This window comes from Excalfactoria chinensis, chromosome 5, assembly GCF_039878825.1.
Source record: "Excalfactoria chinensis isolate bCotChi1 chromosome 5, bCotChi1.hap2, whole genome shotgun sequence".
NCBI lineage: Eukaryota > Metazoa > Chordata > Aves > Galliformes > Phasianidae > Excalfactoria > Excalfactoria chinensis.
The window spans coordinates 29,668,632-29,683,610 of record NC_092829.1 but is presented as its reverse complement, the minus strand read 5'-3'; the positions used below and the strand labels follow the sequence as shown (position 1 = coordinate 29,683,610).

At 39.9% G+C, this 14,979-nt stretch overlaps 1 protein-coding gene across 4 annotated transcripts in view; it reads right to left on the bottom strand.

The window, feature by feature from the left end:
- RAD51B (RAD51 paralog B) overlaps positions 1-14,979 on the bottom strand; it is a 329,325-nt gene that overhangs the window by 183,695 nt on the left and 130,651 nt on the right. For all 4 annotated transcript variants that reach the window (XM_072338181.1, XM_072338183.1, XM_072338182.1 and 1 more), the window contains one exon: positions 3,845-3,941. In XM_072338181.1, the coding sequence (XP_072194282.1) occupies positions 3,845-3,941 (97 nt within the window). The remainder of the gene's footprint in view (positions 1-3,844; positions 3,942-14,979) is intronic.

The following is a 14,979-nucleotide window of genomic DNA, read 5'->3' as shown; positions in this document are numbered from 1 at the left end:
CAAGGAAAAAGTGTTTTAGAAGCTTGTTTAACAGCTGTTCTATTCGTAAGCTCACAGTTCCTGCAAAACTGGTATGTTTCGGTTCTCCAGAATATTCTTTTAAATTTTTACTAAGTCACCTGAAGGTCCAATTTTAAGTGTAGCATACACATAAATCAATAAATTCAAAATAAAATAAAATAAAATCAAACAACAACTTCTCATCTCTGGGGGCCCCTCACTTCTCTTGACAATTCCTTTGTTGTTTTCTCCCCATCCAGTGTCAGGACTGAAAAAGGGGATTTGAAGGAGAAGTAGTAAAAGACAGAACTGATCCTACTCTGAGGTGAACAGCAGGTCAATGTACTGCTTTCCCTATGAGACTAACTTGAAAAACTAAAAGAAAAAGAAAACTCACTAACAACAAAACCAACAAAAAAGTATCTTGCACCTTTTAAGCCAAGGCTTGAAGAGTAAGATGCTTCAGCAATCTGATTAAGAAAAGGGGCAAGGCAAAGCAAAGAAGAGAAGCCAAACGTTCCAGTTTAAAATGTTCTGCCCATACAATGAAGCCCCATGATCACAAGTGGGAAAATTCTGTGGGTGGGAGATATTACAGTACTTCAGCTCAACATCTTAAAAGAATTCAAGATCACAGCAACAAAGATGAAAAGGTCAGACTAAACTCATTGCTCACCCTGCGCATTAAAAACCTGCAAGTATACAACAAACTGCTTGATGAACACAAATGGCAGACAGCTGAACGCTGGCCTCCCCAGAGTTAGCATGAGTTTACAGGCAACTTTAAACACAAAGTAATTCTGATCTTTCAAATAAATATTTGAAGGTGCCAGCTGAGACTGAAGAAGCCTGAAATTTTTTGCCTTCCCTTTTATACATGGAGGAAGGAGGATTCTGTTCTCATTCATGCCAACACACTCCTGATCTTCTTCTGAGAAAGACGGGGCTTATCTTTGGTGTCTGCAAGAGGAAGTGTGAGCTTGCAGCTAACAGATATATTAATAGGATAGGCACCAGTGGACTAGAAAGGACGTCAAGTAGGTCATACTGTCCTATCTCTTTGTACCGCAGAACAATATGTTTAATTTTGCTAAATCTGGGCTTTCCGAGACTAATACTCTTGAAACACAGAAACATCACCTTCCAGCTAGCTCTCAAACACGCCGCCTGTGAATTCATTTCTAAAGATCCTCTATATTAGGTAAAATCCAGTCACGTGAACTGTGCAAAAATAAAAATAATACAGTCACAGTCATAAATAACAGCTTAATCTTCTAGCCTTATACAGCTTAAATATCTCTCTCATTATTAGAGAGATGATTACTTTAATTGGGGGTAAGGTATAATTGTTACACATTTAAATAATTCCTTAGGGCACCTTCTGAAGTATAGTGATAGTTGTGGGCTGGTCTCTGACCATCTCTTAAAAATAATCTTAAGATATCTTAAACTTGTTTTTTACTAGAACAGCTGAAGAGCTAATCCTCAAAGCAAGCATAAAAGGCAAATAGCAGCATTCACATCACGTTCCATCAAGTCTATCTCCTATGATGACAGAGTTTGCAAGAAGGCCACATAAGAACAGTATGTATACTAAATATGAGTTTGTCTTTCAGAAAAAAGTGACAGACTTGCGTTCCTGAAACTTTTAAAATGACAGAGAAACATACCAAACTTCAGAGGATAATCTAGCAAATGCATAAAGACCAAATGAATGTAAGGACTCAGTCCATAGGTACAGAAACTTTCCTATTTTGTTCAACATTAATTTATAGCAAGCTAAGCATTTTTTTTCTGTCTTAAAGTGGAAGTATGCACAGATCTGGGCATTTAGCTGAATATAACCATTTCCTATAAGAAATACCAACAAGCACAGTTCAGCAGCTCTTACTTAAGAGTGGGAGATTTTACAATTCACACTGCTTTTATAAAGCCTTAATTATTCTCATAAACATCTAATGTTTTTAGGACACAAGTTTTCATTAGATTCTGATTTTAAAGAAGACAAACTTTGAGCCTGAAACAGCTTGACAATGTCCTTTCAGCTTGTTCATCAGATTAACCTTCTGTCACACATCAAATGAACAGCTTCCTTGGTTCCTTGCCTAATCTAACACGTAAACCATGAAATTCCCTTCCAAAGCATGATCAGAAGCAAAAACAAAAGCCACTGTAACATTTCATTTCTGTCTAACAACACATTCAGTTCAGAATTTTCATTTCTGCCTCTAAGAGAGATCACCATTTTAGCAAACCATTTACAGTGAAGGACTGATTTCAGATAGGATTAAAACAACATTTTAGACATATACAAACCAAGAGGTCTGATTTGCTTACAGAACTAATAATGTGTTATGGGTCCTTTCACATCTAGGTCACTGGTTCAAACTCAGCTTAAGTTAATGATGAGTGAAAAGGAAGAATGAGGTAAGAAGACAGTCATGAATCTGGCATCTATTCCTGACTGCAACATGTTTGCGTTGTGTGCATGGACTACTCACCTAACTACTCCTTCCTTGCAAAATAGAAGTAAATATTATGAATATCAGACCAACCCTGGAAGACAGTCAGGCAACATGTAACATATTTGTGCCAAGAAAGAAATCACACAGTTGAAAAATGATGCCTTTCCCCTACAAATCTAGTTACCAAATTTCAACTCTCTGACAGAGATAGTGAGTGAAATTCAAGCAATGAAATTGAGAGATGCTTTATCAGTAGATGGAGCCAACAAAGCCCACAAGCACAATTTCAAAATTATTTATTAAGCCATGTTTTGCCCAGGATCCTATTGATAAAATTATTAAGAGAACACATCAGCCAGTGTCAAAGCATTACAGTGGAGTTATTTGCTGCTCTTTGACATTCCATTTAACATATCTCCAACGTCTTCCACTCATCTATTGAGCTGCAGAAATAATGGCCCCTTTTACCACTGCCACGGAGCTTTCTTACATTAAGTCAGACAAGCTTGCTGTGATCAGCCAGAACAAAGATAAACTGACAAAAGCCACCAGATGAAGATCTCAGTGAAGAGAGAAAGACAGGAAATAAAGAAACATATTATACAAAGTAGAATTTCTACATACAACTATCATGCCATTGAAGGAAATGTGAGCATTGTTTATCATCATACATTTAGACCTACAATTGAACGTAACTCTAAATTACAAGCTCCTCTGTATCTGTCCCTAATTGAGGGCACTCTAGCTATTCAAGTGGGAAGAGACAAGATCTTACATTACATGAAGAAGTAAAGCAGTACATGGTAACACACAAAAAAACTCCTTGTGTTCACACAATACTGAGACTTGCAGATTGAGGCACTGGGTTTGAAAAATTGGACAAGCATAATAAAAGGGACAGGAATGAACATTTACTGTCCTTCCTTTGATTCAAGTTGTTTCTCTTTGGAATCACCAATAATCATTAAAAAAATTAAATTTGCGACCTAGCCTGTACATTAACTCTAGTTACAGCTCCAGAAGGAGAAAAGTAACATCTTAAAGATAAGCAAATGAAAGTAGAATGTCAAGTAACACATGAACAAAGTACAAATACATGTACAAGTACAAATGAACAAAGCTTGAAAATTTGTTCCAGGCCCTTAGGAAAGGGTCAGTTAATAGTTGTTTTGTTTCATGGTTTGTTTGTTTTGTTTTGTTTTTTGTCTTGTTTTGTTTTAATTTTCAAAGTAATTGAAAAGTAACTTGTCCCCTTTGTTTTATGTTAGGCTTGATAACCTGACTCTCATAGACTTCTATACATCATACCAAAGTCTGCAAGTTACAATATGGGTTCATGTCGGTATAGAGTTTCAGTTCTAATAAGAGGGATCTCTTACCTTCAGACAGGGACAAATCATGAGCTGGAGACACTAGGTCTGCTGGGATTGCAAGGCCATTGCTCAACGATGTGGTAATTTGATTCGTCAAGATAACCTGCAAACAGACAAGCAGAAGTAGGAAGGGAAATTAATCTTTATAGCTCTAGGAAGGCAGAGAGCAGCCCAGGAAGGACTGGAATACTTCAGGCACAGGCACAGTGTTCAGACAATCCCCTGCTCTGACCTTCACCAGTTTTGGACCTCTGTGTGGCTGCAGCTTCTGCATTTACAACTGGTCTTCGCTAAGATGATTGACAGAAACTACAAAATCATAGAATTACTCAGGTTGGAAAAGACCTCAAAGATCATCAAGCCCAACCTCAACCTAACCATAGCACCCTAACTCTTAACAATGTTCTGCTAAATCACATCTCTGAGCACCACATCCAAATGACTCTTAAACACATCCAGGAAAAGATATTATATAGGGTTTTTTGTTGTTGTTGCAAAGAATCAAGATAATCGTCATACTTGCATTAAGAACAGTCTCCGTTCCTGACAAACTCTCTGTGAAACATCATGTTTTCAACTGTTTCTGATGCAGGGGAAAGGGAAACTGGAATCCCTCTCTTAGTTTCAGATGGGACAGAGTTACTTTTCTTCATAGTGTCTGGTATGCTGCTATGTTTTAGTTCTGTTTTTCCTACTGCTCTAACGACAAAAGGGGAAAAAGTTGCTGGGAAGGGGCAGAACCAGGAGACTTGACTTGAACTGGCCAGAGAGATATTCCATACCATATGACAACACATGGAAGGAAAGTTTTGAAAGGGGTGGGAGTTCATCTTTTTTTCTTCTGTTGCTCAGGGGCTAGCTGGGCATCAGTTGGCAGGCAGTGAAACACTTGCTATAGACTGTCTTCTATATATAGTCATAACTATTATCCTCTTTGTTTTCTCTAAATAAACAGTTATATCTCGACCCACAGGCTCTACTTTATTTTTTCAGTTCTCTCTCCCATTCCAGTGGGGAAAGGTGAGTGAACAACTGTGTGGTGCTGAGCCACCTGCCAGGTTAAACCACAACAATCCTCCGTGCTACTGGATGTGGTTTCATAATGCTACTGGAATAAGTTAATAGCTTGATACTGTTAAAAGAAAGACAAATTTCTCTGCTCTTTCCTCCATCGCGCCTCCCTCCCTCTGATCATGCCTTCCTCCTGCTTTCTAACACTAAGTAGTATGATATGACACTATTTTCCTTTTCTAATGATCCCACATAAGCTCTTATCAGATCACAATCATAACCACAGTGGTGGCATTGCGTCTTTGCCAGCCAGCACAATGTGAACTACCAAAGATGTGATGGAGTCTGCACAGCTTTTTCCAAGGCTGTCACTCCTCTTCCCCACTCATTTCAGCCCAGCCATCTCTGTTTGGAAGCAGGCGTGGTGCTGCCTGAGAGCTTTACAGACTGCATCAGTCAGAACTAAATTGAAAAGCTTCTAAGTCAAGTCTTATCTACTCAAAGGAGCTCAGCACCATCAGAATCCCACAGTAACATCTACTGTGCTCTTCTGCCACAGACTGCAAGCTCTGCTGGTACTTCAGCTGGTTACCACCACCCTTCCCAGACTAACCATAGGTTGTATCACTGGGACAGGGCATTTATGACCACTACAATGAATGCACATGTAGTGGGTAACAGCCTTATTTGGTCTGGCACCTTGGCTAAGGTTCTTAAGGTATATCTTGCAGTACTGCCAAATGCACAAGAAACTGGTTCAAGGCAAATGAAATAAGTGGGCAGTTAAGAGCAGGGAAAGATAAAAACAGGATGCAAGCCCTATCCTTTTGGATGTCACTGTGTCACAAAATCTGAAGCCATTTAAGCTATTCTGGCAGCCAGGCATATGGTGCAATATTGCATAGAACTGAAAGCATTCTACAATAAATACTAAGAAATGTGCTGAAACAGAGCACACTAACAAAAACCTCCACACACATACATACTGGTGGGATAAGAAGCTTTCACTGGCACACTTTTGCAATGATCACATTATTCACCAGTGTCAAAAGCTCTGTAAGCCATGTAGTCATCCCAAACCTGTGCCAAGATAATCTTATACTGTGCCTTCATGTATTTTATTTATGTATCACATATTAAAGAAAAGCTACCACATTTAAAGTTCATTCTTAAAACAAGGCACAAAAAGACTGAAACAACTTAGACTTCTTGTTGCTCTCCTTCAAAGAGAACTAATTCTACGCACTTGAAAAATCAAAATACAGAACAAATGAGACAAATTCAATTGCTTTTTTTTTTTTCCTCTTTAATCTTTCAGATGTTTTGGTTTCCTCTTCAACTGGGATCTCCACAGCTCCGTTAGCTGTAGGACTGCACATTTTTCCACCCTTTATGTTTACCTCTGGTTACACTTTTGAATTTACTGAATTTACTTTTCAGCTTCTGATGTGTCCTTCAATAACCATTCAACACCAACAATATCCTGGACACATGTTTAAAAAGTTATTTTAAAAAGGCACAGTCCTAGCCAAGTAAATGCTCCTCGCTAGCTTGTTTTGAGGATGAGAATTAAGTATTCTTAGTTCCATGACTTCACTGATAGATTAACACTGCTTAAATATATGTTCAAATACTACCTTGAAAATGAACACTTCCCCTGAGATGAAGCCATATGCACGTATAGAATGCTTATTTTGGAATTAACTGAAAATTATTATTCATTTCTGTGAGTTGGCAGAGCCAACAGTGACATTCATACTCCTACAAGTACAAATCAAGAGGCTGTTAGCTAAGCACTTAATGTGGCATTAAATTTCGTCACACTTCTACAGTCTCATTTACTGCAAAATTCTTCCATCAGGTGCAGCTGTACATTCCTGTATCACAGAATCACAGAATGACCCAGGCTGGAAGGGACCTCGAGGATCATGAAGCTCCAACCCCCTGCCTGGCAGGGCCACCAAACTTCCACGTTTACTAGATCACATTGCCCAGGGCCTCATCCAACCTGGCCTTGAACACCTCCAGGGACGGGGCATCCACAGCCTCCCTGGGCAGCCTGCTCCAGGACCTCACCACTCTCCTAGTAAAGAACTTCCCCCTAACATCCAACCTAAATCTTCCCTCTTTCAACTTAAAACTATTTCCCCTTGTCCTACTATTATCGGCCCTTTCGAAGAATTTACTCCCCTCCTGATCATAGGTTCCCTTCAGGTACTGAAAGGCTGCAATGAGGCCACCCCACAGCCTTCTTTTCTCCAGGCTGAACAAGCCCAGCTCCCTCAGTCTGTCTTCGTAGGGGAGGTGCTCCACCCCCCTGATCATCTTTGTGGCCCTCCTCTGGACCCTTTCCAACAGCTCCACGTCTTTCTTGTACTGAAGGCTCCATACCTGGACACAGTACTCCAGATGGGGCCTCACAAGAGCAGAGTAGAGAGGGACAATCACCTCCCAATCCCTGATTACCACCCCTCTCCTGATGGAACCCAGGACACCACTTGCTTTTCAAGCTGCAAGAGCACACTGCTGGCTCATGTTAAGTTTCTCATCCATCAGGACCCCCAGGTCCTTCTCTGTTGAGCTGCTCTCAAGGACTACTCCTCCCAGTCTGTATAGGTGCCTGGGGTTCTTCCAGCCCAAGTGCAAAACCTTGCACTTTGCTGTGTTGAACTTCATTAGGTTCATCAACCAACATTTATTTCTGTGCATACAACATAAAGAAGTTTTAATCTCACTCTGCAGGTGTGCACAGTGCTCCAAACTCTCACTGACTCAAACACAAACTACAAGCTAACAAAAGGAGAACAGCACACTCCTATTCACCTCCATCTCTAAATTAAAAAAAAAAAAAGGAAGGACAATCTAATGTAGAGAACTTCCCTGGATCCATACATCTTCTAATAAAGCCTCAAAACTCCAATGACTGAACCCTTACTGGAAATTGCAAAGGCTTATTTAATTTTTCCTAGATTAAACATTTTGTCAATGATACTTTGGCATGCAAAGCTGCACTTTCTCAGTGCTCTCCAATCCTACAGGGATTGTTTGAAGTCCTGAGTATTCATACCACAGGACTCCAGTGTTGCATCTAAAGAATATGTTAACTTTTCCCCAAACTCTCCTTCATCAATCTAAAAGATGTACTTAAATTCCATTATTTTGACGTGGATATGTGAATATCATTTCAGATGGAAGGAAATATATTCAGAGAATTTTAAAAAAGAGTATGATATGGAGAAAATACACAGGTAGACAAAAAAGATATGGAGTGAAACAGCTGTGTGACTTCTTTGTGGGTGTAGTTTTACATTAAAAGAAGACTGATTTATATTAAGCATAAGGAAGAAATTATTTACTCATAGGGCAGGTGAAGCACTGTCACAGCTGCCCAGAGAAGCTGTGGGTGCCCCATCCCTGAAAGCGCTCAAGGCCAGGTTGGATAGGGCCCTGTGCAGCCTGAGCTGGTAAAAGGCAGCCCTGCCTACAGCACAGGGTTGGAACTGGAAGGTCTTTAAGGTCGCTTCCAACCCAAGCCATTCTATGATTACTTATATTTCAAAGAAGAACATTCAGTACTCAGTTCTGATCTATAAGTCTTCATATTTTACAAAAAGATTCATGTCAGATGAATGAAGGTTAGAATATTTTCCTTTGGTCTGTTAGAGGCCACATTTGAAAGAAACCAGCTCTCAATGCAAAACAGTGCCTGAAAACAGTCTGGGGTCACAAGTCCAAGCAGATTTACTAGAAAGAGTGTCTTGCACTGAATTAACAGTAACACTTCTTCATCTTTTCCTTGGAGATCTGCCATTGAAGTACAGATTAGATATACCCTATTTAGTACAGGAGACTTGCCAAATCCATAGTCTAAGTAGGTAAGAAAAAGTTGCCACTGTTGTGTTTCCTTTCCACAGATACTGGACATCATTACCAGCCAAGCATAGTTTCCATCACATATTCGTTTTCTTCTAGCACAACACTTGACAATAAGAAAGATGCTACATAATGCTTTAATGTTACCACACTAAATACATAGTATTATAATAGCAGCTCCTATTTTCAGCTTCAATTAATAGAACAAAATATTTTTATTATCAGAGGAACTTTCATTTCCTACGGCACTAACAGTCAGGAAAACCACGATACCTCTCTGCACACCATTTTGTCCTTCCATGTGCAACAGGTAAGGAGATTTTGTAACTACTTCCTGTTACCCCAGCAACAAATGAAAAATATGGGACTTCTTCAACCTGTGACCGTACGTCAAAACAAAAATTCAGCCCGTTTGTTCAATAACACTGGAAATTTGCTCCAGACAGTTTCCAATGGAAGGCAATAAACCTTTTGACCCTTCAGACTATCCACTTGCAGTTGGTGAAGCATCTGAAGTGAAACACAAAGAGAGATAAAGGGAATGCAGTTTCAAGTTCCTAATTTTAGACAGCTTAAAAAAGTGCCTGCTTCTCTGATTATCTCCCTCATCTGTATAGGAATGGATACGAGAAATTCTGTAGGAAAGCAGCGTTCCTGTTCTAAGATAGGTCACTGCTAATTATAAGATTAATCCATGGTAAAAATGACATCTCCCTCCGGTGGTGTGATTTCAGCACATTGCCAATTTCAATGTCAATTTTCTGGAAATACAATAGAAAAATAAAAACACTTATTTAAGGTACATGAGATCCCAGCACCAATATTTCTTGGGAATAGTGTAATTCCTGCATATGCTGAAAGCTTCTGCAGGTCCTGGGATAGAGTTGGCCTAGGAATTGAAATATGATTGCTTTATGTGGAAGAATAAACAAACTATTTTCTGTTTGATTATTTACACAGTACAGTTTTTCAAGTACTCCTCCTGCCCTTCCTAGGACCACACTGGAACTACTAAATTTGACTTTGTCATCCTTGTAAATCCCATTGAGTAAATAAGTCATTTTCTGTAAACTTTGTGGTCTCAGCCTCCTTGTTAGTTTATTGCAAAATTAAAGGGAGCACAGTGCAGAACTATCAATCAGTTACCAGCAAAGGTATAAAGTCTTCTGGAATGTACCAAGAGAGGAGGAAGAAAAAACAACCTCTCATGAAATGGCTATTTGTTAAAAGAATAGAGCAGAACTCTGCTTTTTGTAAGTAACACTATTTAGGAAAACACTTATTAAAATCTTCCTATTGAGTTGGAGGAGTAAGCACACAAAGACTTGCAATAAACTCAAACTACTCTACCCTTATTATTTCACGTATTTTGTGGTTTTCACTGTACTCAACGTCCGTAGAGAACTTGAAGAATGACAGTCAGTAGGGCTGGGGTGCTGACTCAGCATGCTGGAGGAGAAAGAAAGGAAGTTTTACTGCTCCCCAGCCATTTTTCACACCAGTCCCTAGGAAGGAACCTCTCCCTTTCCCTGAAGCACAGAGCTTTTAGTGATGCATTCAGCAACAGGTCAACACAATGGTGCAGTGTGCAGGCACCAGTGGAGGGAAAGCACATCAAGCAATACCACAAAGCCAGATGGGGCAGGAAGCAAGCCTGGAAACAGAAAAAAGAGAACAGTGAGCAAACTGAAGTGAAGGCAGCACACTTCAAAACAGTGGTGAGAACCACAGCTTTCTCCCTAGGAACCTGCTGCAGCTCCCTGAGACCAGCATAAGTCTATCCAGAGGAAGAGCTCAAAACTACCATTTTGACAAATTAGCAGGGCACTTGTGTAATACTCAACAAGGCTACATACTGAATTAGCTTTTTCTTTGGCTCCTGTCTCACCAGGGAGATGTTTTTCAGCATCAGTACTATTTGCTACAAGAACTGTTCAGAGTTCCTAATGAACTCAGCAGAACTTGTATCTAATATTCACAAGGGTGAAACTTGTCATAAAACTGAGCATTTTTAGTGAAATCAGGTAGAAAGAGGCAAAGTCTAAACTGCAACAGAGAGTTCCTACACAAAATGAGAGTTTTCAAGAGAAAACATCAAGTGCAGCACTGCTCAGCAGGGGCTCATCCCAAAGGAAAGCTGGCTTCTCTGATGAAAAGCATCGATGCTACTGAAACTGACAGTCCTGAGCTCCAGAACCAAACCAAGCATACTTACATCACAACTATTACTACGTATATTACAAGTGCATATTCTTAGAGAACAAACTTTTGATTCATACAGAGTATATACAAGAGAGAAAATCCAACGTCTTATCTTCTGAAACTCAAGTAAATCACCACACCTAATTACTACTCTTTCAGCAAGAAGTCCCGTACTCTCATGTTGATCGGGCCATCAGCCTCATCACACTGAGGTTCTGTAGGGAAGAATGAAGACAACACCAAGCATGCTACAGAGACAAATCATTACAAGCAAAAAAAAAAACAACAACAACCAACAACCTTGTAACAAACAAAATTAATGTGCTCAAAATCAAATGATGCTTCTGATGTTTGACCAGACCTCAATAACAAAGGTATTTACCTACTGTACTAAAATGGCTGTGGGCTAACAAAGAAAGCACAACATAAACAACAGATAGGCGTTCACATTTAGTAATTGTTGCTAACAAAAATCAATTGAAACAAAAGTCACACATACATATATGACAGAGACTTAGGCTGGAACTGTGACACTCAGGTTAGGTGGATGTTTTCAGATAGGAAGGCAGGGTAACTACCCTCACTAAAGGCAAAGACAAGGTCTCCGTGCTGTAAGATGTTAGAATTTGTATTCTCGACCAATGTCAACAAAATTTGGCACAACTCCCTGAATAACAGAAATACACACACACATAAACCACCAATGAACTAATGTGAAGCACTCCTTAATCCAATAAGCAATCTAGCAACAAGCATTGGCCTTGCCTCAGTGTTATTTCATCTGTTTCTATTTTCATGAGCTTCACAACCAAGGAAAAAAAGGTTGATTAAGCAGCCCAACAGCATGAAAACATGAAGGTAATGATTCTCTAGAAGACTCACAAGCACCTTTTAGAAGAAAGAAGATTAGAGACCTGTGCACATGACACACTGCTGCTAGCTGCAACCATATTAGAGTTCCTAGGACAGAACTTCCAGCTCCTGCTTTGCCAGGTATCTCTACCCAAACTTCTTTTTCCTTGGTCACTAAGGCAATTCAGAGCAGCAGAAGGAATTTTATAGGCACTGGATTTCACTGAGTATGAATAGGAGCTGAAAGAAACTGAGGAATCTTTCAGAAACTGGCTGCTATATTTACATCCAATTTATACTGCTTTGCATAGGAAAAGTACAAAGTTATGCAAGTCTCATTCTGGAGAAGTGTGTATTCACATCTCCACCAATTGCTTAAAAATTATCATAATAAATTGATAAAATTTCCACCAGGAGAAAAAAAGAAACAAAACAAAAGCATGCTGTTCTCAAGCAGCTACATGCCTTTAAGTTGAAACAGCTACCACCCAGAGATAGCCTGAGGTCTTTAGCCTTTCCTCCCCTGGGAACAAGGAATGCAGCCAACACAAATGTAACCTTCAAAATCTGCACTGCGGCACCCTTGTGCTGCCCTCCTCCATGAAAAGGGTTTGTGTGCCCGGAAGGCCTTCACATCCCGTACTGTGTGCTGCCACAGCCTGTAGAGACCTGTCTGCAGAGACATGTGTAAGCCATCCCCCAAGAAGAAATGCCACACTCCTTCAAGCCCTGCCAGCAGCCCAGAGCTCTGCCTTAGTTTCAACAGGTCTTGACGTTCCTCCACCCTCCCCTGCAGCCTCTGCATTATGACAGCTCTCTGAATTCACCTTATTCCTTTTCTAAATCAGCTATGTACCTCCTTAAAAGCCTCTGGCCTGATTCTAGCTGAGCTGAAGGGGAGTACCTTGCAGGAAAACACTTCACCTACAGACAGATCTTAAGCCAAGACCTGCTTCACTCTCCAAACAGCAGCAAACAGCATAGCTTAAAGGGGAAAGTCTTTAAAAAAAAAAAAAAGTTAAAATTTGAATTCACTCTTAGATCTCACAGTGTTCTCAGCAGAAGGGCTTTTGGTTGTTCTGTTTGTTTCTGATAGATGGGAGGAAACAACATTGTCCCGAATGTTGCTGAAGTAACATAGTGCCCCACTTCTGCTCTGCCAGACCACCGTGCTCCAGGCTGAGAGGAAAGCTAAACACAACTCCTGCTTCTTAATAGAACTGAAAGAAAGTTAGAATCTACACTTCCTTTTTCCTCAGTGAAAAATACAGTTTAGTTTATACATACTTGCTAGCTTCTTCAACGGCTGCTAATGCTCTTTGCTTTTGCTGGACAAATGCAGATCCTATGCCACACACCTGCTCAGTCCAGTGCATCAGTTCTTCCTCAATACCTTTGTGGGAATGAACATATTGTTACCCCTGTTTGCCAATGTAAAGACAAATGTTCAGGAAGGGAACTTACTAAAGGTATCAACAATCATTACCACCACTCCTAAACCCTGGATCCACAAGTGGATTCAAAGGTCCCACTCAAATGAACACCTCAGGACACCTCAGAGTAAACTAATAGCTATCTAAGAAACCTGTGTATTATAATTCTTTCCATATTTAGCTTTTATCTGTTTTCTGTACCTTTCTGTATCTAGTTGTTTTTTTTTTTCCCCTTAACAACTAAATGGGAATATGAACTGAACTAATGAAATGCTTTTTACAAAGGCCTATTTAGGGCTCATGGACTATTTCAGGCAGATAATTCACAATATCAGCATTAATTCCTTCCCAATTAATTCCTTCAGGCCTTCAAGACAGTGGGTCACAGCAAACCCATGTCTTGGAAGCAAACTGGAACAACTCAATGAGCTGCTGTAATTACACAGCTTTTCTGAACCATTTTAAAACACTCTCCCTAACCCCATTTTATCTCACACCATGACACTGTGCCAACAGAGGGGAGGACAGTGGTTGTTGAGGCTGCTCACTTTGGTGCTATAAGAAAGCAGCACAAAGCAGCTTTAGGAGGTGCTAGAATTCCCCTCAGCACTTCACTGTCAATTCCCCTACAAACCACATTTGTTTGCCTGCTCTGCAGCACTGGAGCCTTTCCATTTACTTTTTAAGCAGACAACAGGGGACTATAGGAGTACTGGCTCTCCCTGGTCCAAAAATTGCCCCCTATTTAATCAACCTTTACAGGCAGATGAGTACAAGCATCAGAGAGCATCGCATGGCTTATGTCCTTTAGTGCTCAATGTATTCTATCATTGTCACAGAAGTGAAGTAATTTTTGTCTAGGATTACATGGCACACTTTTTCTACAATGTTCATTAAAGAGTTTTCTTTACTTGCTGTGTTGTGATAGTTGCTGATTTTCACTGAATGCAATTTGGACACAGACTGGCTATTTATACTGATCTATAATGGCTGTTCTTAAATAATCATGCAGTTTTACTTCACTGTATATAACAGTCAGTCAATTTTGAAGACAAGAGGAAGAGAGAATTTGGATATATGACTACATCTGCAATTTGTCTAGGGCAGTTTAACAGGTCTGTAGAGTATTAGGTTAGTAACCACTATTGCACAGAAGTTGGACTAAGCAATACCCCAATAATCTTTTACAAAATGCAGTAGCTATTAAGAAAGGAAGGAACAAACTTGTCAGTCAGTGCAAGAAAGGCCCTTGTAAGGTTACTTCAAAGTATCAAACAAAATTCAGTTATCATCCTTTACAGATGCAATGGCTGGAAAAGGGAGCAGAAATCATCTAGAAAACAAAACACCCATATGCTGAAGCCAACATCCTCTCCTAAGCCACTGTAAGTTTTGTTTCTCTGTGACCTCAGGCTCAGAAATATATGAAAGAATAAGTGAGAATGAACAGCTGTGAACTGTACATACTACATGCTGTAGGTACACATTAACAGTGCATTATGGAGATCTTTGTACACTGAATTTCATGTATGCCTTTTTCAGCCTAATCTGTGACTTCGCCAGTAATCTGTTTCTACCAAAAATACCTGTAGTATTTCAAACTAATCAATAGCTTCAGACAGCTTGAAAATGCAACAAACTTGAAAAATAAGCCAGCTACAGCTAAGCACACAGCAGTCATTACCAGGCTGAGGCTGTTTTAATAGTCAGCATCTTTTAGCCCAACTGAACTGGAAGTTTTACCATCCAGCTGTTGATATCTGAAATATT